We start from the raw sequence: 21738 nt of genomic DNA, 5'->3' as shown, positions 1-21738 counted from the left end.
ATTCGTAACTAACCAAACAGGATTTTAGACATAATTATTGAGTTTAAACCTTTTGCAACACAATAAGCATGGCTTGTAATCGATCATTTCTACTAACGTAACAACTAAGGGGTCTCGGTCAGAGAAGATCGTAGCCACTCTGAGCCACGCACTGTACTGCTCGAAAGTGAAACGTTTCTTCTTGTGTCACAAGGTAGGTTGATGTAAGTCTGCAGCATCAGGCAAGGTCTCTCCAATTAACAGTTGCGAACGCCAGTTCTGAGTCAGTAGTGAGTATTTTCAACAATAAGCATCCCCAGCTAATATGAGAGCTTTGATATTCTTTGAAGGACAAAAGCTAACTTGAACCACTAGTGGCTCAAGTTAGCTTTTGTCCTTCAAAGAATATCAAAGCTCTCATATTAGTTAGCATATTGAAAATTGTGCCTCGCAAATCGCCATGATAGGAAACTACTTGCGAGTGGAAATTACATGTACTATAAGTGCAACTTAGAAGGACATTTTCAGTCGAAGAAACATAATTTAACTAACCTTTTCGAACAGATACCGCGTGTAGAGCGGAAATACGCCAATCAGCCGGTGTAATCATTCTCAAAACCTGTAATGACACTTAGAATAAAGGCGAAGTTTTCTTGGCCACCTAAGTAGGTGCTTTGAGGAATAAAGGCAAAGTGCGACGGCTGATTCAATGGAACGACGAGGCGAACTGTAGGACTGAGTTTCTGACCTGACTGTGTTTGCACGTGCGTCCCTAGGACATTCTGGGACGTCATGATGTTTCGCCTCCATCCGCGAGGCTAACTTTGGTCGAATTGTCTGACTTTTGACGTACTTTTGCATGAAACAGAGCTCGAGGTTAGTTGTGCTCAAAATTGACAATCGTACAAACCACATCGCTCATATTCCATTTCATCTTGAAAACGGTCTATTCACGAAATTTATCGCGGAAGACTTCAGAAAGCTTCAAGATAAATCCTTCAACAAGTGACTTCGAGCCTTGACTTGAGCTTGATGGAATATTGACGTATCAGTCTACCACTTGCGGGAGTGCTCGATTGAAACTCAATTAGATGTCGCTGACCAACAGAATCGTGGCTCCAAAAATGTTGTTCTGCATGCAATGCCCATGCGTTTAGGGCTTCACAGCCTAAGTAGTTGTACCATTAGGAAGGCGGAGTTTCAGGTGAGGTATATATAAACTTCTTACCCTCCTAGTGAAAAATGGGCGCGAAGATGGAGCATGTTATTAGTCGCCACGTTCAACCAGTCAAAACTGGGAGGAGTTATTTCCTATCACAAGATGAGAAATATATCTCCGACATAGTAAACCAATCCACTTCAAATCCGGATAGTACAGTCCCCCATGAGGGTGCTAAGTTTAAGAGAGTATTCAAGAAGAGATTTCCTTTCCAAACAGGAGTGCATGGTAGAAGTAGCAAGCCATGCTACGGGGTAACAGTGATAGTAGATACGAGGGATAACCGTCTAATCACGGCCTTTCCCACTTACTAACGACAGTTCCACTTCTGCGCCTAATACAACCGACTCTTTTGCCTAGGGACAGTACATAATTGACAAACCTGACCATAGAGTAATACTTGATTGTCGTGATCACTATACCGGAGCCCCACATCTGGTCAAATAGATCGAATCTATTTCCGATAAGATTAAAGTTATTATCAACTGAATTTTTTACATTATTTATTTACTTTATCGGGGTGTGCTTCGATAGGGAATATTAGGTCAAGCGAGTTTGTAATAGAGTATTAAATACAGAACCAGAGGAAAAACTAAACAAAACCAAATCGACCTTTTTTTGCTATACACGATTGAAGTTGTGCAGCGAACGAAAACCACCACATTAACTGTACAATTTTTCTTTAAAAGGAGGGAAAGTGAGTTTCATCGTACTCACTTTGAACTGGACAAATAAGGATTGTCAGAAAATTGTAAAGAGTTTGGCCATATAATTAGGTAAGTTTTAATTAACTTATTTTATTGCAAGTCCCAGATGGGACTTCGATTCTTTCTAATTACATTAAATTGTTTCCAAACGATGTTGATGTCAGCAGGCAAGTCAGAAATTTAATTTGAAGAAAACGACAAAACTTTCGAGTTTAAAAGACATGTTTCGACAGAAACCTCTGTTATCTTCAGTTGATTAACAAAGCGTTACAAGTTGAATTTAGAAGTACATGCTAATTAAGCTAGTAACAACAGAAACCGTGACAATGTGAAAATTATAAGGATAGCTTTAGATTTACACATAGTTAGTAGAGGGGATGAGACTCACTTTGTAGGAGTACGAAGTGAAACTGAAATAATTAGTTAATAAACCAGTAAAGGTTTTCTTACGGTAAACTTGAGTTAGAAAAGAATTGGGGTTATTGTTGTCAACTAGAACATTTAAAAAAGTAATTGATGATGAGCTTCTTTCTCCATAGTAAACGTAATGTTGGGGTGTCTAGAGTTGATGTAGTCGAAAAATATAATGGCATCATGTTCTGAGTTGTTTATTTCATTTTTCCACACGTGTGCGTGAGCACTTAGTCAGTGATAGGGCCTCTCACGCTTTCAAACATCTACAGAATTCTGAACATTGTCGCACCTTGTGTTCAGTAGATTGTTTCCATATCTTAGATCACCCCTCTACGAGTTTCCAACTCAAGATAAAAGAAGCTCTTCACATTCAAAGAGAACAACCTTCTTTGAATCAACAATTACAACATGTAAATCTAAAGCTATCCTTATAATTTTCACATTGTCACGTTTTCCGTTGTTACTAACTTAATTAGCATGTACTTATAAATTCAACTTGTAACGCTTTGTTAATCAACTGAAGATGACAGAGGTTTCTGTCGAAACATGTCTTTTAAACTCAAAAGTTTTGTTGTTTTCTTTAAATTAAATTGTTTCATCTTTACATGCTCACTTTGGAGGTTGGTTGGCCGCATCTTGACATGCTTTAGTGTGACAGCGTGATGCTGTTTGTGAGTTTCACATGCGCTGATCAAAACTTGGCTGTGTAGCCGCGCGATGCCGTTCCAGTCCAGACACCCAAATTGACCGTCAGTAGCTCAGTGGTAAAACCCATATTACAAATTGTTCATTGGACATGTGCCACACCCAAACAGAAAACAAATGAATAAAGGCTGATAGTTTCGAAAGAAACTGTTTGGGGCTGCGTCGGTGGGGGTAACGAAATAATTTGGATATATCAACAAAGTTGAAATGGTAAATTGGCTACCGTAATGATTACAAAAGCTCGAAACGTCAGCTTTTGTAATCATTACGGTGGCCAATTTACCATTTCAACTTTGTTGATATATCCAAACAGAAAACAGTTCATTTCTGAATACATGTAAAAATGATTTGATAGAGGTAATGTGTAAAATCTGCATCAGATATCACTTTCAATGCAGAATAGATTAATACAATTTTAGTGCAGAAGAGGATTTACAATTTGTGATTACAGGCCAATTTTCAGTAAAAGTGGACATCTGGAGCAAAATTTTGTCCTCCACAGTATTTGCACATTGAATTTTGACTCGTAAAATGTAGTAAAAAAGGTAGGAATTACTATATTCAAGTCATATCAAGGGTTGATAGTGCTGTCACAATAAAAACAAATAATCAATATTTGATACCTAACTTATTTTTGATAAAAATATATGGAATCCTGTTTTCAGTAAGAAACTGATTACAAGCAATGCATAGCAATCAGGATTTTTATTTCACATTAGCCTCAAATTTTACCTAATTGAACCTGGACCCTTTTATTCTGAGGCAAATTTCACACAGAATAATTTGCGACTATTACATGTCTAACTACCTGAAAAGCTACCCCAAAAAAGATCAGAACTCCACTGCACCCATCATTTGTATCTTGCTTTCAATAATGTCTTTCAACCACTTCTCTCGAAACCTTGTTTTACCAGGCCTAGGAGAAATAAAGAGAAAGGTACCAGTCTTATATCTTGGATAAAAATATCAACTCCTAACCAACCAATTGGAGGGAAGTACTGGTTAATACAGGCCTGAGGTCCTGGCAGTATGGACCAAGGGAAGTGAGGTCTGTACAAAAACTATGGAGGGCCAATATTTCCCAGACTGAGTACAACTTGGGCAAGCAAAGATAATAAGGGGTTTATTATATGGCACACCGACTATCCATGTTTATTTTGAATTTGCAGGCATTTATGCGCAAAAATACACAGCTCAAGACAGTTTCCATGGCCACCAATTATATGGCAATGTACTGACCAAGTAAGGATCAACCAGAATGCTTGGATTTACCTCAGGACTACCTTAGCATATAATAATAAAAACACAAGACTTATGCAGGGCTTATTCAGCTGTTGACTGATTTGCCCAAGTTGTCAGCACAAGTTTTAACAGCAAATAACAACATACCTATGGACGAGATGATGTGTCTCAAAAATATAATACACTTCCACTGGAAATGTCTAAAAAGGAAAGATTAACAAATAATTTAGTTCTTTTGGACAAATTAATTTTCTCTTGAAGGGGTGTCACTTCATCAAACAATCAAGTTGTATTTAATGCAGTGGCATCATCTTTTTTTAGTCACATCAATAATTTGCAAGTCTTCAGGTAAATTTGAACTACCAGTTTGATTGGTTGACATTGCTGCAAGAATGTACTATAGTTTCTCTCGCATAAGGGAACAGTGTAATTCAACTCTTCCTGTCATTCTATTGCATTTAGACACCCTCTCCCCCCTCCTACTGCATTTTGTCAGGATTCTCAGACATTTATTCTTGCATTTATTTATTCATTCACTCCGACGAAGGGCTAACGCTTGAAACGTCAGCTTTTATAATTGTAACAGTGGCCAATTTACCGTTTTAACTTTGTTGATATACTGAAATTATTTCGTTACCCCAAACAGTTTCTTTAGAAACTATCAGCCCTTATTCATTTATTCTTGCACCCTTTTGTACTTGGAGGGATGAGATACTCTGCAAGAGATGAGTGTCTTACAACACAGACAACTTTTACAAAAGCAAAGACACTTTCTGATTGGTCCTTTTGTCTAATTTCATTATAATTTTAATCTACACACTCTAGTATGCTCTCTAAATATTATTTGCAATTATTTTACCTTTGGCTTAAATTTGCTAACTTCAATGGTTATATAAACAGAAGCAGTTGCCCTGGGAATTGGTCTTCTCCTGGTTGGTATACTCCACTTGATAGCATACCTATACCTCCAGCTGTAAGGGTGCTCTTCTTCTCTTAAAAAGTCAATACAGTATAACCAGCTACCATCACGTTCCCATGTCTGCAAGAGAGCTCCTAGAAATAAATATCAAAGCGATCTTCGCAGTAATGAACACCCCTTGAGCACTAGTGAAAATATTACCTGGAACAAACACAATCGTTTGTCTCTCGATGTATTCACTTCCGATGGGAATCGCGACGTTTTAACTGCATAATGCTGGTGTTCTTTATGTGAAGATCGCCTTGTCAACACGAGCAGTTTGCGTTAGAAACGTCGCGATCAAGATCGTAAGTGACCCGATCCGAGACAATGGATCATATGATGAATAAATACAGAATGAATTTCATATTTTCGTCGTATATAGCTTTCTTCACTGCGTTACCTGGATAAATTCCTCGATTTTTTCTAGTCCCCCAGAAACTGTGAAGTTATCAGCCGTCATCCATTTGATATTTGGTATCTCATATCCTGTCTCAGGATCTATTGTTGGCTGATCGTCCTGATCAGGGGCTTCTGCTTCCCTTCCATCCTCGCCAGCATAATCAGCTATACGACGTCGAGCATTTTCAATCGCTTCGTCGACAATTTCACGAGCTTCGTCTTCGTAAATTTGATCGAGTGTTCGATTTCCTGGTACCACTGTGCGAATCACAGGTGGAACCTTCTTCGTTGTGCCTGCAGAAGACATGGCATTGAAAGTTTAGGACTAAAATTCAGATTGTTTTAGAAGATCATTCGTCCCCTCCACTAATTGCTATGCTTTCGTTCAAGTCTGTCCACCATTTTGCTTTGGCGCAGTTTCCATAGTAACCAGATTCTTTCCTTCAGAGACCGCTGATTTGAAAGCTGCACAGAATATTTGGCTCAATTCAACAGGACGCTCAACAGTGATTTGGCTCTTCTCGGAGAGATAGATTGAAAAATAAATGCTTAAGGTGTTAATAATAGTGAGTAGAAATGTAGCTCTCTTCATGCTCTTTCGGGAAATTTCTGAGGAAAGTTTTAAAACTTGAAAATGTATCAAAAAATTTATTCGGCGCATTGAGGTTGAGCTGTGATTTTTTGATAGAAACGTTCTTACAAAAGATATTTATTTTCCCCCTGGAAGAAGCGTTTGCAGAATGCTATCCCATTTTAATGAAGGCTTTGAAAGCGGGGAATTCCCCCAAAATCTGTTTGTAACAAATCAATCAGAGCCCGGCACCCTTTGTAAGAAGAAAGAATGCGCACGAAGTACTTTTATCTAAACCTCGTTTCTATGCGGATCAAATGTCAAGAGCTAACTTTGATCCTGTTTGCAAATATGCGTGCCATATGAATCATCAATATAATCGATGCCGGAAATTCTCTCTCACGGAATGTCTTCGTTCATAAATGGTTGGAACGGTGGGGAAAATGTCCGCTTCTCTTAACGACGCGTCGTGGTATCACGGTCGGATAACACGGGATCAAGCGATCGATATCTTACTTCAACGTGGCAGACAAGAGGGGCTTTTCCTTGTTAGAAAGAAGGCTGGTGGGTCCGAGGACAACTTTGTTTTGTCGCTGTGGCATGGGAATCAAGCGCTTCATTTTCAAATACAGTGTCGCGGAGGGATCAATTATTCCATAGACGATGGTCCGATTTTTGAAGGGTTAGATTCTCTAATCGAATACTACCGAGATCAAGCGGACGGTTTACCGATCAGACTAACGCAGTTTTGTCAGGGGAATCCGCCCCCTCCTTCATGTAGAAAACATGGAGTGACAACTCCACTTCATCTCGCTTGTGCGGAGGGTAATTTCAAACTTGTGTCGGGTTTACTTACTGGTCAGAATCAATCGGACATTACTACAAGAGATGAACATGGTGTAACGCCACTTCACGAAGCAGCGCTTCGCGGAGATGAAGATATTGTCTCGATCTTGCTAAAGCATGGTGCTGATACCAAGAGTAAAGACGACGACGGAAACACGCCGCTACAGGTTCAGTATTATATTTTAGCAAAGACATTCCACTTTAAATATTTGCCTTTAGATGCCCGGCTTCGAATTTCGTCTTTTAAATATACTTCCTGCTTAAGATTCCCCGAACTGATATGAACATATTTTCGTGACATTTGAACGAATTGTACGTATATATTTGAACGACATTTATTTGAATGACAAGCTTGTTTTTAAGTACACATCTCTTTTGCTTGTTCTAAGAATTAAATCCGGTTTGATGGTTGATTCCTCATTATAATTTAGTTAGAAGAAAGATCCAAACGTGATTAAATTTCCGTAGAGATTATTAAGGCTTATTGTTATCTAAATGAATGAATCTGTAATTTCTCAAGGTCACAACAGGTCAGTTATTTTGTCTGATGTGCAATTATCTCGCAAACCGTGAAATTTCACTCAGCAACCAACACGCTTACGTAGTTCAGGATAAAAGAACTTCGTACCTTTCCCTTAACCTGTGTACCAATAACAGAGACAAATGCTTAAATGATTGTTACCAAGAAATGCATCCATTTTTATTACTAATCTTCAGATCCAATTTGTATCCATTAAGATATTTGATACCATAAAAAGTAACACAACCTCTGTAGACATTTTTTGAGGAGAATCCTGATTGCCATCAGTATTCCAAGTTGATTTGATTTTGGTTGGCATGGCAAGATTTTGTAGAGAAATTTGGATACTCGTGTTGGGTGGTCATGTAAACCTTAGTGCCTAAAATGAATTGTTAATTTTCTCCTCTAGCTGCTACAAAACTCCTGGGAAAATTATTTATGAGGATTTGCTTTACATCAAGAAAACAACCTCTACCTGATAAGTTTGAGTATTCTCATAACCTGTTTGTTGTATAATGTATGGGTTTGATAGGGAGAAGTTATGTGTCAATCACTTTTGTGGAGTTTAAGGGTGAACAAACTGTAAAATTAAATTACTTAGTGCCTATAGTCTAAAAAAAATTGCACATTTGGTGTTTGGGATATGATGAGCCATTTATTATCACAACAGTTTTTTTTTCTATTCTGGCAACCATTTGTTGACTTTGGTTTAAGTCAAGCTTGGAGCCATTACAATTCATTTTAATTTTTTTGTAGGTGGCTTGTCATGGAGGATTTGCCACAGTTTGCTCTACGCTCATAAGAGACGGTAAAGCTGATGTTCAGGACCGCTCTCCTATTACTGGCTTTGTGGCACTTCATATAGCAGCCTTAAAAGGTTTTGATGATTGCCTAAAAGTTCTTTTGGAGCTGGGAGCTCCACTTCACCCTCGATCACTAGAAGGAGACACGCCTAGAGACCTTGCAATAAAATATGGCCACACGCATATTGCAGAAATTATTGATAATTATCCAGTGCAGTCTCCAAAGACTTTGCCGAGGATGTGGTTACATGAAAATTTAGGCCGACAGGTATACTAAGTGTTTTTTCTGTGTGTTTTTTTTCCTTGCCTTATAATAACTTTATTTTTGAAGATATTTCACTATAAAGTCTGATAGTGTTAGCAATAATTGAACAATTTGGATTAAAATTGCAATTCGTTTTGTAGTAAGCAGACAATTTACTTATGTGCTGAATTTCTTTTAATCTCAGGAAGCCATTGCCCTCTTCAAAAAATTTGGATTGGTTGATGGGTTGTTTCTGGTGCGGCTTAGTACACGTGACCATGGATATTATGTTCTCTCAGTTGCTGTTAACACCCAGATTTACCATTATCAAATAAGAAGTAGGGTGAGTACATAATTAGCATATAGCACTTCAAGCAAAGGAATAATTTCTATCAGGTGGAGTGAAATTTTTAGCAATTGTCCAATTAGTATCTGGGAAGTATGGGGTCAGTTTCCATCAAGGCCTAAGGGTCACTTATTTAAACAAGGTAATTTGGATATATCAACAAAGTTGAAATGGTAAATTGGCCACTGTAACAATTACAAAAGCTGACGTTTCAAGCGTTAGCTCTGACAGAGGGCTAACGCTTGAAACTAAGTTTTTTCAGGTTTCTTTTCTGCAACTGATAAAATTTCAGTCCATCTGTGCAGATCATTGCTTTGCTTCATTTTCACCCACTGGTTAAATGCAATTTATTTGATCACAAGTTATGCAGTATTTACCGTTGTCTCGAAATCGCACAACAGTCTACAATTTTATTCAATATTTGTTTATGATTAGAGTCTCTAGATAAAACCCATGTTATAAACCATCATGTATACACCTTTTTGATCCTGCTTGCTTCTTATAGCTTTGTTGATTGACAATGCCTAAAAGTAAGTTTAGTTCTTAACCTCTTTACAATTTTGTTCTAACCATTTTCACTGCATTACTGCAGTAGGGTAGGACTAGAATGGAACATATGCGAACCATGTGAGTAGTCCACCCAATAAATCCTACCCATCCCACCGCAGGGGAGGACATCCATCACACAGTAATCTCGTGCGTGGGAAATTAATGTCTCCTACCCCTAACCCTGTAGGAGATGGGACCCCCATTTATTTGTCCCTATCCAAGAAGACTAGAATATCTAACCATTTCTTGGTGTTATAGAAAGGTAGCATATTCTTCTCAATTATTTTAAGACCTTGAGTGTTGGTCTGGCCGGTGCTCAAACCCTCGACCTCCGGCACAACAGTCCAGCACTCTATCCATTGAGCTAACTGGGAGGTGGTTACTGCACTACAGTAGATCCCTTAATGGGACCATACTGTTATTATATTACATTCACCCAATACTAGTTTTATTCCATTTTTGGGTCGAACAAAGGTCCAGTCTTACCTTTTTTACAACCTTACTATAATAATGATTCCAACTGTTTATTTCTGTGGGATTTTATTTTTGTTCCTTGTAAATACATCTAGTGGAATCAGTACAGTAAGAATGGAACCTTACAACCACTCTTAAGTTGTGGGACCTTTCTGCTACAAGGAATTACAGTGTGATTCTATCCATAGAAATATGCACGGAAGTCAATTGTTAGTAAAACCTCTGTAAATGAGCCAAGTATTTCATTCTTGAGTTGTATAAAACTTTAAAATAACAATAATTGTATTATTATGGTAAAATGCAGTGATTAAGTTTAAGGGCTTGAACTTGGAAGTCTAGATCCAGATTCTAACACATTTGCAGAATATTGTGTGTTCTGTAATTTCAAATAGCATGTAGACCAAAACATAGTTAATGCTTTAACTCCCAAGATCTGATGGTTGATTCTCCTCTCTAGCTGGTACACACTTCCTTGTAAATCAGTTGCAAGAATTTGGTGTTGGATTGATCAAGATAAAAACCTTAACTGATAAGTTTGCTGGATAATATATGGATATTTTTGGGAGAAGTTGCATGTTAAACACTCAGGAGTTTTAAGGGTCAATGCACGTTGTGGTATTACTCACAGCCTTTCTATCATGGCATGAAATAACTTTTTGCACCTGACCACATTACTGGTGACATTGTGTTTTCATGGCCTGAACATGGGTCCTTCCGTTTCCCTTGAATGAACGAGATGAGCTTGAGCGAAAAGGAATATGGACCAAAACCTAAGTAAAAGGAGAGATGGGAAGGAAAAAAAGGGGCTTAAAGATGTTTAAGAGGAAAAGAGAATGCTGGCAGCTATAAATGTCATTTGATTTAAAAGGTTACTTGACTTTAGTGAGACTCAGAAAACCACCAACATTTTGATTTGCACAGAAAGTTCATTTTTTATTACATGACTTGGGCTGTCAGAGGGCCAATAACTAAAATCAACCAATCAAAAGGCTCTATTGCCAGTCAATAATCTCTCAGTATTGGACCGGGCACTGTCCCGAATGGTCCTTAATGATACCTCACTTGTGTCCCTTTGAACTTCAGTCGTATAATAAATCTCTTATTAACCAAGCTTGCTCGGGAGTGTACTGGAAGAATATCGGCCCACAGTCTTTTTTGTACGGACCTCGCTGCGCTCGGTCCCTACTGTCAAGACCTCAGGCCAATATTCTCCTGGTCCGGCCCTCGCACTTGGCTAATAAGATATATGTATTGACTTATCTTAAGGAAGATCAGAACATGCAGGCAAATAATCCTTAAAACTAGAAACTTATCACCAAATGTTGCTGTTTGCAGTACAGCGTTTTAAGATTGATTGACTCTTCTTTTCTGGTGTTCAGGGTTTTCTGAGTTTCACAGTAAGCCAACTGAAATCAGTTGTTTAGCATTCATTTCAAGTTCAGTTCACCTGGGTGGTGGAGTCCACATTTCTAATGCTGTTCTTGATATGGTTCCTAAGGAGGTGACTAGGAGAATATGGTTAACAACTGAGAGCTTCTTTATTTAGTGATCATTTTCTTTATTCTCATGACCTCAATGTGTGATTGGGGGTTGATATCATAGGGAGAAATTGGATGCTAGTCACTATTAGGGGTCATAGGGTTATTAATGATGCAGATACCCTCCTTTTTAAACTAACGTGCACTTCACTTTTAATCTTTCTTCATGAAGTCTGACAGGTGGTTCTACATTGATGATGGCCCACTTTTTGAAACTCTGCCGCATGTTATTGACCACTACAGTAGATGCGCAGATGGACTTCCTGTCCTTCTTAAGATGGCTCTGCCTCCAGATGGAAACCCACCAATTGATATTCAAAAGATACCAATACCGCCTGTAAGGAAGCGCTCCCATTTAACACCCGCTGTTAGCTCCCCTGCACTGAACACCACAAGTGGTAGAACCATACCTGGAAGGAATCCCCTCCAAAGGGCTGGGTCAGCTGTAAGTGTATTTTTATTGTAATCTTTTACTTCAATGGTGCAAAAGAGAACAGAGACACTTTAAAACAACTAAGAAATTGCAAAATTTCTTCAAACATAGCCTGGAGCTTTTTTTTTGTACAAGTTACAGTTTCGAAAGCATACAATTAAGAGCCTGAGGGCTTCCAATTGTTTAGTGCTCGAAGCCTTCTTGTTAGAAACTTGGACATGTTCTTGTGTATTATCAGCCCGGTGGGTAAATTGTGACTGTAGACAATTGACCAAACTTTTAAACTTTAAGGCCCATACAGAGCACCTTGGTAATCAAGAGCTAAAAATTTGCTGCAGGGTAGATTTTCTCCTACCAAGACCATGCAGTTTTTTTTGCGGAGTGTGGTCATGCTAAAAGAATCAGCCACTAGTAATCATGACTTGCAAAGAGGGGGGGGAGTCCTGCCTAACTGTTTCACTCCCAAATTCTCATTAGAAATTCTCTCTGCTGTTTGGTATACAATTCTTACAATGTCCCTTTGGAGAATTTGGTATTGGATCGACTTATAATCCCCCAATTGATTTATTATTTATTCTCATCACTTGTCTGCTCGATATTGTATTGATATTGTAAGGAGAAATTCTGTTTTGGTCACTCATGGGAGTTAAAGGGTTAGAACGACCCTCCAGTATATATTATTGTGATTCACATGGAGGGGAAATATAAGAGGAAAGTGTTATGGTTTAGGCAGTGTTCTCATCGGGCCACAGCCTTGCAGGATTTCTTGCAAGAAAAACTTAGATGATGCATTAATAGGCAAGAAGATGCACACATTAGGGTGCAGGCCCTATAGCAAGCTATGCGTAAAATGGGCTTTAGAACAGCTGCAATTAAGTGGTTTTGATGGTCAAACTAACACCCTTGCATTTTGTTTGTTTAAATGAAACAAATAAATAACACGATATCAAAAGATTCAATTTTTAATTTTATTGCATTTATTTTCGTTGGTGTATGTTATTGAATCCTAAACACCTCATCCGCCATATTGGATTAGTTAGGTACATCATGTAGCAGACCATTTGTCCCTGTGTCCCCAATGTTCTTATAGTGCTCCTATTTCCCAGCAGAGGGGTGCTGGGACTCCCCCCAAGGCAAAATCCTGGTGGGAAGACTGTCTATAGTATTGGCTATGTAATCATGTTGTTCATATTATTTTGAATTCTCCTTGTGTTGTTTTTGGCTGATTTAAGGAAACCCTGGATGTTGACCACAGTTCTCAAAGGAGGCCCGCTATAAAATTACAGAGATCCATAAGTGATGCCAACAGTAATCCACTGGGTAACCATGATGGAGAAAATTCAAGTAAAACAGAGGGTAGACCCCTTCTACCTCTTCCGACAAAGCCTCCACCCCGAGGGATACGACGACCTCCCCCACCCCTACCTCAGAATTCCAATCCCATAAGTCCAGCCAAACCAAGGGTACCTGTTCCTTATAGTTCCACAAAAGTGGTAACCTCGCAAGGTTTGTGACTTACTTGCTTGATTGTGACTGGTGGCCCAAGCATACAAAGTAATCACAGTGGTAGAGTTAATTGTAATATTTTATAGGGAGGGCGGTGGTGCATATTATGTTATCTTGAGTTGTTAAGTTGTTAGAAAATATGATAGAATTGTTTTTAGAATGTTTTTAAACTGTAGACAGTTGACAATGATGAAGTTATTCAATTTTATTTCACATCTTTCTTTGTTCTCACATTTTACATAATAGGGTACAGTGCACCAACAGCTTACCACAGACAAAAAGAATTGCTCTGCTAAGGTTTTTTTGGTCCAAGTAGTTTTGAGATCATTCTAGGTTTCTTTGTATGGAGCTGCTTTTACTTTTTTGGAATACGTTGCAGTCCATCAAAGGAAACTCCTCAGAAATTCATTAAGTTTATCTTTCAAATCGGCACTCCTAATCCCAACGGTATCAACGAACGCTTTTTATTCAACCAATTTATACTTGTTTTTCTCGTTACCTTGTTCTCGCCAATAGCATAGCTTCATTTTCTGCCTAGAAACACACACAACCCACAATTCCTCCATTCGCTCTGACGAATGGCTAACCGTCGCTCGAAACGTCAGCTTTTAGACTCTTTTTGAAGGCCAATTAGCATCATCAACTCAGTTGATAAAACCTAATAAAATTACCTCAAAGTTTGTCAAATGGTATGCTTTTAAACTCAAGAGAGGAGAAGGGCATTGTCAGAGACAAAGGTATTGCAAGAACACAACACAAGGCCCTTAAAAGTAAAGTCTGTTTACGAGCCTAGTGGCCCGGTTTCTGTAGCATGAAGCGGCTAGGAGTATTTCTACTCCCCCCTGTATGGGATGCCAGTCCATTAAATTGCCGGTACCCATTTATACACCTGGGTGAAGAGAGGCACTGTGAGAGTAAAGTGTCTTGCCTAAGAACACAACACAATGTCCCGGCCGGGGCTCGAACCCGGACCACTCGATCCGGAGTCGAGCGCACTAACCATGAGGCCACCGCGCCTCTACAACGCAAGGCCCTTAGCTGGGAGATAAAGCCAGATTTTAACGGTTTAACTAGCACACACTGCACACTTGACCACTGTAACTCCCTGTTTCAAACCATGTTCTCAATCAGTCATTATTTCTTTTATTTTGTTGTTGCCAAGGTCCCATGCAGTCCACATTGATCATGAAACAGTCCCTGGAACTTGGAGCCGAGCTTGGCCAGGGAGAGTTTGGTTCTGTTTTGAAAGGCATGTGGACAGATCCTAAAGGAAACAAGGTGAGAAGGAATATGCGACATCACCTTGTACTTTGTTTGAGTCCAAATCTAGAGTGGCCCTATACCAGCTGTCTTTAGTAGCAGTGGTCCTAATTTTTTCCTGCTTCAACCCCTGTTCCACACCCCTTTCCTTTGTTGAAATTAGAGGGAATTATCTGATCACGTTGTTCATGTTTTTACTTGATTATTTGATTCTAATCTCTGACCGGAAGCGACTTGTAAATGTATCATGACAGTGATTGGAAATGGAAAATGAAGTTCAACCAATGAGGACGAGGTTTATTGCGATACTTGAATGGTTTTATTTTTAATCTTCCAAGAAAGCGCGCTTGTGAGACTAGAAAAAGAAAGCACCATGTGATATCCTGTGAAGGGAATAAAAACCGTTAATCTTTAAGTGTGGTTTGTTATGTCTGGTGAACGGGAAGTTATTTGAATCTTGGGACTAACCAGTTGTGTTGGCAATCAAAAGAACCAAGAGGCTCCCGACACCCTTCCTCCATCTTCCTTCAATGCTGCTCCGCCCCCTCCCCAGAAGCCATCGATGGTCCTTACCTTTTTTGTCCCATCTCCCTTTCAAATTAGGTCTCACGAGACAGAGCTGAATAATGAAATGCTACGTCAGAGGGTATACGGGCAACAACGCGGGCTCAAGTGTCCTAGGTCTAAAATTTAGCGAAATTAGGGGAAAATAATAAGGGCTGACTTTTAAAACCGAGGAACTCTATTTTCGTCGAAGGCATTTTCCTATTTCCAGAGGTTTTAAGGAGGAAATTAATTTTTGAAAAATCTTAGGGGTGTACCAAGTTTTTGGGAGGTTGTTCTGTCAAAGAAAAGCGGCAGGGAAAACGACGCCTCGAAGCAACAGAAAAGGAAATTAACCGTGCGAACGACTCAAAATCCGTGTTTCCGCGGCAAAACCTAGCGCATGGGTATACGTTATTCAGCTCTGTCCCTAACATCAGTATCCATATTCTCTGTACTCTTCTCTATATATTTCCTTTGGTCCTGATAAGGAGAGTTCTTCGATAATCAAAGCTCCTTAGGTTGGCCGACAGAGCTAACTAACGTATGCGCACGCGTTAGGGTTTGGCGCGGAAACACGAATTTTGAGTCGTTCGCATGGTTGATTTGCTATTCTGTTTCTTCGAGGCGTAGCTTTCCTTGCCGCTTTTCTTTTGTAGAACGACTTCCAAAAACTTTGTACACCCCCTAAATATACTTGAAAATTCATTTTCTCCCTAAAAACTTTGGAAATAGGAAAATGCCTTCGACGACAACAAAATGCCTCGGTTTTAAATGCCAGCTCTCTATTGTTTTCGCAACATTTGCTAAATTTTGAACCTCGCACGCTTGAGCCCGCAATGTTGACCGCATACCCTTGACGTTATTCAGCTCTGTTAGGTTGGCCATCATTTCCTTTCGTTCTCGTGATCTTAACGAATGATTCAGCAGTTTTACTGGAAGAAGAAGTTAGATGCGGCTCACTATTAGAGTTTGAGGGGTTAAAACAGAGACTAATTAATTAATTTACAACATCATTAAGTATTGCTTATCAAAAAAACATTTTCTTTTGAATTTGAGACTTTGTAATACAAAATAAATGTACTCTTGTCACACATGGGCTTCAATTCACTTTACAGGTCCCAGTGGCATTGAAAACGTTACATCCAGAAAAAATTGCCCATGGGGAGCAGGTACGATTTGTTTTGAAGCTTACTATTTGTATTTTTTTTCAAATAAGTACATGGGTTAATTTTTTTAATCCATTGAACTTTTTTTTAGTGTAGTTTTAAACTACCAGAAGCCGTCCTCTTTTGGAAAAGGCCGTCGCGTGAGTCCAAAAAATGCAGCGAAAAATGTTGATGTTTGCGCACCACGCGGAGTTCATTATCTTTAGCTGTTCTTTTTTAATCGTGCGATGGACTTCGCCGAAAAGGAGGGACTACACGTCGTCGAATGTGGCTTTATACATGATTATCATACTAATAATAATGATATTATTTCTGTTTTCATTGTTAATAATAAGGTGAACGCAACTGGGTAGCATTCCCTTATTGTGTTTCTATTTATACGAGTTCCAAACCTCCCTGGCAATTGCAGTCTGAGTTAATTCGTGAGGCAAACGCATTTGCTTGCAGGAGTTTTTACGCGAGGCTCGAATTATGTCAGGATTGGATCACCCTTGCATTGTGAGACTTATCGGAGTTTGTCTCGGACCTCCGCTGATCTTGGTAAGTGTCGCTCTGTCTCTCTCTCGCGCCACTGTTATGTGGTACTTTTGTCCTGCAATATGAAGATTGCATCAAGATTGCGTGGCATCCTTAGCGTAAGTAATGAACGTTTGCTTTTCAGGAAGACTTTTTAAAATGTTCTACGAGATAGAATGACATCGGCTTAAAAAAGAAATGATATGTTAGTTTGCTAATAACAGTTTGATGTATTTTTATTTCCAATTTTTTCTGTGTTAAGCTTTTACTACTTACTATTAAAAAACTATAATCATTGTTATTATTATTATTATTATTATTATTATTATTATTACTAGGACAGAAACAAACTAATTTGTTTCAAAATTTAAGAAAAATATGCTATTATTATTATTAGTAGTAGTAGATTACATTGGTGAATTTTGTTCCAACCCCGTGGAAGGTTTAATATCTCTTAATTTGATAGTGTGCTCGGAATCTCATAGCACTCGTTACTGACAGCATGCATATGAACCCAGTATATTGCCAAACCCATCAGATAATTATCTGCAGCTCTTTTATTAGAGAACTTGATCGTGAAATCAGAGGGTATGAGTCAATTTCGTTTCCAGGGTCTCTCTTCTTCCCGTAACCCCCCTCCTTCTCTTCTTTCTCGCCCCTAGGGAGAGAGGCCCCGGGACCAAGGTCGGGTTCAAGGTACATGTCCTAATAGGGAACCTCTGTTTTTCTTCGATCCACGCTCTCGTTACCGCTACTATGCCCTGAATGAATAGTGAAAGTTCTAAGGAAAAAGTTACTCAGCATATATGGCTGTATTGCAGGTACAAGAGTTAGTGCAAATGGGCGCGTTACTAGACTTCTTAATCGATCACCAATCAGAAATTTCCCAAAGGGACCTTAAACTATGGGCCGCTCAGATAGCGTGGGGTATGATGTACCTGGAGAAAAAGCGCTTCGTTCATAGGGACCTGGCAACAAGGAACATTCTCATGTCTACCAAACAACAGGTCAGGAGAGGAGCCTATATTGTTAGGTTGTGGTTTTGAGGCTATGAACCTACCCTGACAGAAGATTTTTCCTAGTATCGTTTTGAAATTTCATGCTTTTTGTTTGTATTGTAGTTAGCGTTTGTTTTTGAGTATGACAAATTACCAAAGACTCTCGAAACGGAGACGCTTTGATGTCACTCAAATTATAAGGAAGGTCAAGAGTGGAGCGACATTGACTTTGATGGATCTTGCATTGGATTTGCAAGGAAAAAAGCATAGGCACTACCTCAGAAAATACTTTTTCATGGAGGCACTTTTTCTCACAGCTCTTCTTTGTAAGGAAGTATATATGGATTAAGTTACTGGTTTGTGCAACAGCGTCAATATCTATATATACCACCGAAGTCTCTTTCTGATTATATTAATGTGTCTTTTTTCCCTTGATATTTTCCTTAGGTAAAAATTAGTGATTTCGGTCTGTCTCGTGCTACTGGCTCGGGAAGCGACTACTACAAAGCCTCACAAGGTGGCCGCTGGCCAGTTAAATGGTGGGTTGACCTTCATTTACTGAGAAATAAGAAATTGTGTGTTAGTGTGTTTGATTAAGGATGGCTAAGAGGCGTTTGCGTCACGAATTACTTCTGCACGCAATCGCCATTTAATCAGCGAGTTAGCATTCAGTTGGAAAGAGTAACTGCTTTTAGCGTCGCAGGGGAACATCTTTCTAGTTTTTGCTATTCGAACAACGAGAAAGAAAATCACGTTTGTCTTTCTCAACATGTAATTCTTTCAGTGATATCCATCATACACGATCCAGCTAACAGGTAATGAGAATACTCAAACTTATCAGGTAGAAGTTATCTTGATCTTGCTCCAAATTCTCCTAACTAATTTACAAGGAAACGTGTGGCAGCTGGAGGGTAGAATTATCAATCAGATCTTGGAAGTTGAAGTGTTGTAACCCGTTTGAACCCCATGACTGACAATCCTTTCTTCTCAGGTATGCTCCTGAATCTATTAACTTCGGAACGTTCTCACATCAGAGTGACGTCTGGAGCTATGGTGTGACACTGTGGGAGATGTACTCGTTTGGTCAGTTGCCATACGGAGAGACGTCAGGCGGCGAGGTGAGTGGATAGCTATGTTGTTGTTTGGGCGTCTTTAAAATATAAGAGTTGATGTGTCAAGAAATTAAAAGTTGTCCTTTTCAGGGATTTTTTTTAAGGTGATTTTTTTTTTAACTGAAGTTGCAGATTGATCCCAAATTGACATTTTGTGTGGCGGGTTTGCCTTTAACCCTTTCACCCTGACATCTGTATGTATATTCTCCATACTCTTTTCTATATATTTCTTAAGGTGTTGACAAGGAGAATTTGTTTAACAATCAAGAGCTTCTTAGGCTTTCACTTCCTTTTTTCTCAGGGAAGGGTGATACTGTAAAGTGAAGTAAGAAACCAGTCACTCTCAGGAGTTTAACAATTTACCTGGGGGAGGGTGGTGGGGAGGTGGGGGGGGGGTTAAAGTTTCAGAGGTATGATTAGATTTGCCGAGCTCCTTCTTTTAAATCCTGCGCCATACAAGTTCCAGATGGGTTATTCTCTACCTTTTTTTTTTTTAAATTGGTGACCTCACCAAGTCAGATTAGCTGACTCAGTTGCCGATATCTCCCCGATCAGCTCACGATAAAGCTGAAAATTTTAAATGCCATTCCACGAAATTGCATTCAAATCTTTTCAAATTGAATTTCCTTTCCGCTTCAGGTGATACGCATGTTAGAGGAAGACCACAAACGGCTCGAAAGACCTGACGCATGCCCAGAGCAGACCTATTCACTGATGCTCCAATGCTGGGATTTAAAACCGGAGAAGAGACCAACGTTTGCAGCGCTGCACAACATTTTCAGTACAAATCCCTTTTACGCCGATGTAAAGCTGCCTTTAAAAGATAAATCTACGAGTTAATCAACAAAAATAATCAATTAATTGCAGGATTACGTAACTAAAGCTAAGAAAGGTGTTCCAAGTCTTAGAAATTGTTGTGTTCTTTGCATTCTATTTTTTGCGCATGTAAGTTCTTGCGTAGCATGATGTTTTGAGGGACAGGCGTCATGCAAGCGCAGAAAATACATCGTGATAGTTTGCTAGAATAGAAACTCCAAAAAATCTTAGATAAATTGAAAAAGCAGATAGAAAAAGTAGGAGAATTTAATCAAGTGGGAGGGGGGGGGGGGGAAGGCTGCTGTGCTGGCTGAAACGAACCACTAGATCACAGTAGAAAATAGTCCTATAGTCTTCTCGCCGAGGGGGGGAGGGGAGATTATAGGGTTTTTTGGTTCCGAAATTAGAGAGTATTAAGCGCATTAATCCTCAGGTGAATGTTCTTTTTCATGCTTTGCAAACTTAATATCGTTATATTTTGATCTTTTCTTGATATTTTAATCATTTTACAACTTAACAAAGGTCCAAATTTGCTCTTGTGACGAGTTCAATTTTCTCCAGAATTCTGATTGACTCAGATCCATTTTATTTTTACTTGTAGATGATACCTATTGTAAGAGTGTTTTCACTGAATAGTTCTTCTCATTTCCAGGCTATCTCTCTTTTCTTTGCTGGAAAAAGACTAGAAACGGAGATTTAGTATTACTGCTTGGACTAATTTAAAAATACTTCTAAAATACTGAGAATCCAAAGATATGAAATAAAGTGGCGAAAGACGTGTACGTGTGTGGTAAAACTTAAACCAAATGTGGAGCTTATGCTATTTTCTCATCTGTTATGTTCAGATTCATGCTCTTCTTAAAGCCAAGAGTATCCCAGTCTCCTTTGCTGGCTTTGTTTGGTCTCCGTACAACATATGGAGAAAAAAAAAGGGTTGTAAATACCAAACAAGCCATCGATGAAGACTTAAAGTAGACGATAGCCCGCCTGCTTCTTGCTTCTTTCACTTATATACGCATGACGAAAAGATGAGATTTATCATCGCAGCCATGAACACTACTACGTTCAAGCCTGGATTTTTTTTTTCAGGCTTTATTCTCGTGACTGCTTAAGTAGTGTTCGTAACTGCAATGATCACTCTCACCTTCATTTATTAAATTGCTGTTCAAATTAAATTATGCTATTCATATAACCACAGTTATATACGCATACTTGGCGAGAACAGGAGCCCATTACTCAGGAAATAAACTGGTGAAACTAATTTAGCATTGCATCCCAACGTACTTGATACCACCCACCTCTCAGGCTTACGAATAAAAGGGTTAAGCTTGTCGACCGATTACTAACTCCTGACGAAACTTCCAACAAAATACTTCTCATATTTCTGTGCGCCTGAAAGTAAACGTCGAAATTTGGTAAGAACATTAAGTGGCACACGAAGCTCAGTCGAGTGTGTCACTAATGTTTCTATACGCTTTGAAGCTCTTAATGATCTGTTTCTGAAAAGGCACAACAACATGGAATCGTTTTCGTTCTTATCAGGAGATGCGGAATGTTTCCACTAATGACGTCATCTGCACGTGTCTTCCTATGGATCGTAACTAAAAACCGATTCAAAATGCGTGTATTATTCAGCTTTTAATAAAGCCTTGCCTGACACTATTTTCATAATTATTCAAAGTAAAATAAACTTGAGTCAAACCTTGAAAAAAAAGCTTTGTTAAGGATTGTGTTTTCCTCGAACCTCCAAACTGAGGAAGGGGGAGGCGCCGTAATTCTATCAGAAAATTCGAGACGTCCGTCGTAACGTGTTCGCCAGAGTGCTTTGATATCATCAGTTCCTCCTCAAAAAATCTGAAGCCTTTTAC

At 39.1% G+C, this 21738-nt stretch overlaps 2 protein-coding genes and 2 long non-coding RNA genes across 5 annotated transcripts in view; 2 read left to right on the top strand and 2 right to left on the bottom strand.

Annotated features, from left to right (window-relative positions):
* The window catches only part of LOC148727333 (uncharacterized), a 3523-nt gene extending 2472 nt beyond the window's left edge, over nt 1-1051 (bottom strand). The window contains exon 1 of the long non-coding RNA XR_015989551.1: nt 532-1051. This is a non-coding gene — a long non-coding RNA (uncharacterized LOC148727333). The remainder of the gene's footprint in view (nt 1-531) is intronic.
* A 26-nt stretch (nt 1052-1077) lies between these two features.
* LOC148727332 (uncharacterized) lies at nt 1078-4502 on the top strand. Of its 2 annotated transcripts, XR_015989554.1 has the most exons (3): nt 1078-1183; nt 1888-1974; nt 4194-4502. It is a non-coding gene; the product is annotated as an uncharacterized LOC148727332 (long non-coding RNA). The 2 variants fall into 2 exon arrangements; XR_015989553.1 differs by lacking the exon at nt 1078-1183 and having other exon boundaries at nt 1764-1974.
* On the bottom strand, nt 3711-6066 carry LOC111335787 (A-kinase anchor protein 14). The gene is made up of 4 exons (XM_022941784.2): nt 5628-6066; nt 5126-5305; nt 4414-4466; nt 3711-3940 (listed from the first exon to the last, which is right to left on the bottom strand). Exons 1-4 carry the CDS (start codon nt 5931-5933, stop codon nt 3856-3858), a joined length of 624 nt encoding a protein of 207 aa, XP_022797519.2. The 5' UTR covers nt 5934-6066; the 3' UTR covers nt 3711-3855.
* A 439-nt stretch (nt 6067-6505) lies between these two features.
* Nucleotides 6506-20652, top strand: LOC111335777 (tyrosine-protein kinase HTK16). Its single transcript, XM_088727513.1, has 12 exons — nt 6506-7210; nt 8320-8634; nt 8816-8953; nt 11690-11962; nt 13183-13456; nt 14619-14734; nt 16378-16431; nt 16876-16968; nt 17766-17951; nt 18390-18481; nt 18934-19060; nt 19694-20652. Exons 1-12 carry the CDS (start codon nt 6620-6622, stop codon nt 19892-19894), a joined length of 2460 nt encoding a protein of 819 aa, XP_088583639.1. The 5' UTR covers nt 6506-6619; the 3' UTR covers nt 19895-20652.
* Nucleotides 20653-21738: the final 1086 nt, after the last annotated feature.

The sequence above is a fragment of the Stylophora pistillata genome, chromosome 7, assembly GCF_964205215.1.
Source record: "Stylophora pistillata chromosome 7, jaStyPist1.2, whole genome shotgun sequence".
NCBI lineage: Eukaryota > Metazoa > Cnidaria > Anthozoa > Scleractinia > Pocilloporidae > Stylophora > Stylophora pistillata.
Note: the sequence above shows the minus strand (reverse complement) of the source record. Positions and strands in the feature narration are given on the sequence as shown.

Coding starts and splice junctions, on each gene's coding strand:
- LOC111335777 (XM_088727513.1), top strand. CDS start 6,620: ATGGTTGGAACGGTGGGGAAAATGTCCGCTTCTCTTAACGACGCGTCG. Junction 8,635..8,815: donor ATGAAAATTTAGGCCGACAG/GTATACTAAGTG, acceptor TTTTAATCTCAG/GAAGCCATTGCCCTCTTCAA. Junction 17,952..18,389: donor TCATGTCTACCAAACAACAG/GTCAGGAGAGGA, acceptor TATTTTCCTTAG/GTAAAAATTAGTGATTTCGG.
- LOC111335787 (XM_022941784.2), bottom strand. CDS start 5,933: ATGTCTTCTGCAGGCACAACGAAGAAGGTTCCACCTGTGATTCGCACA. Junction 5,306..5,627: donor AAATCGAGGAATTTATCCAG/GTAACGCAGTGA, acceptor GCTCTCTTGCAG/ACATGGGAACGTGATGGTAG. Junction 3,941..4,413: donor ACACATCATCTCGTCCATAG/GTATGTTGTTAT, acceptor TATTTCTCCTAG/GCCTGGTAAAACAAGGTTTC.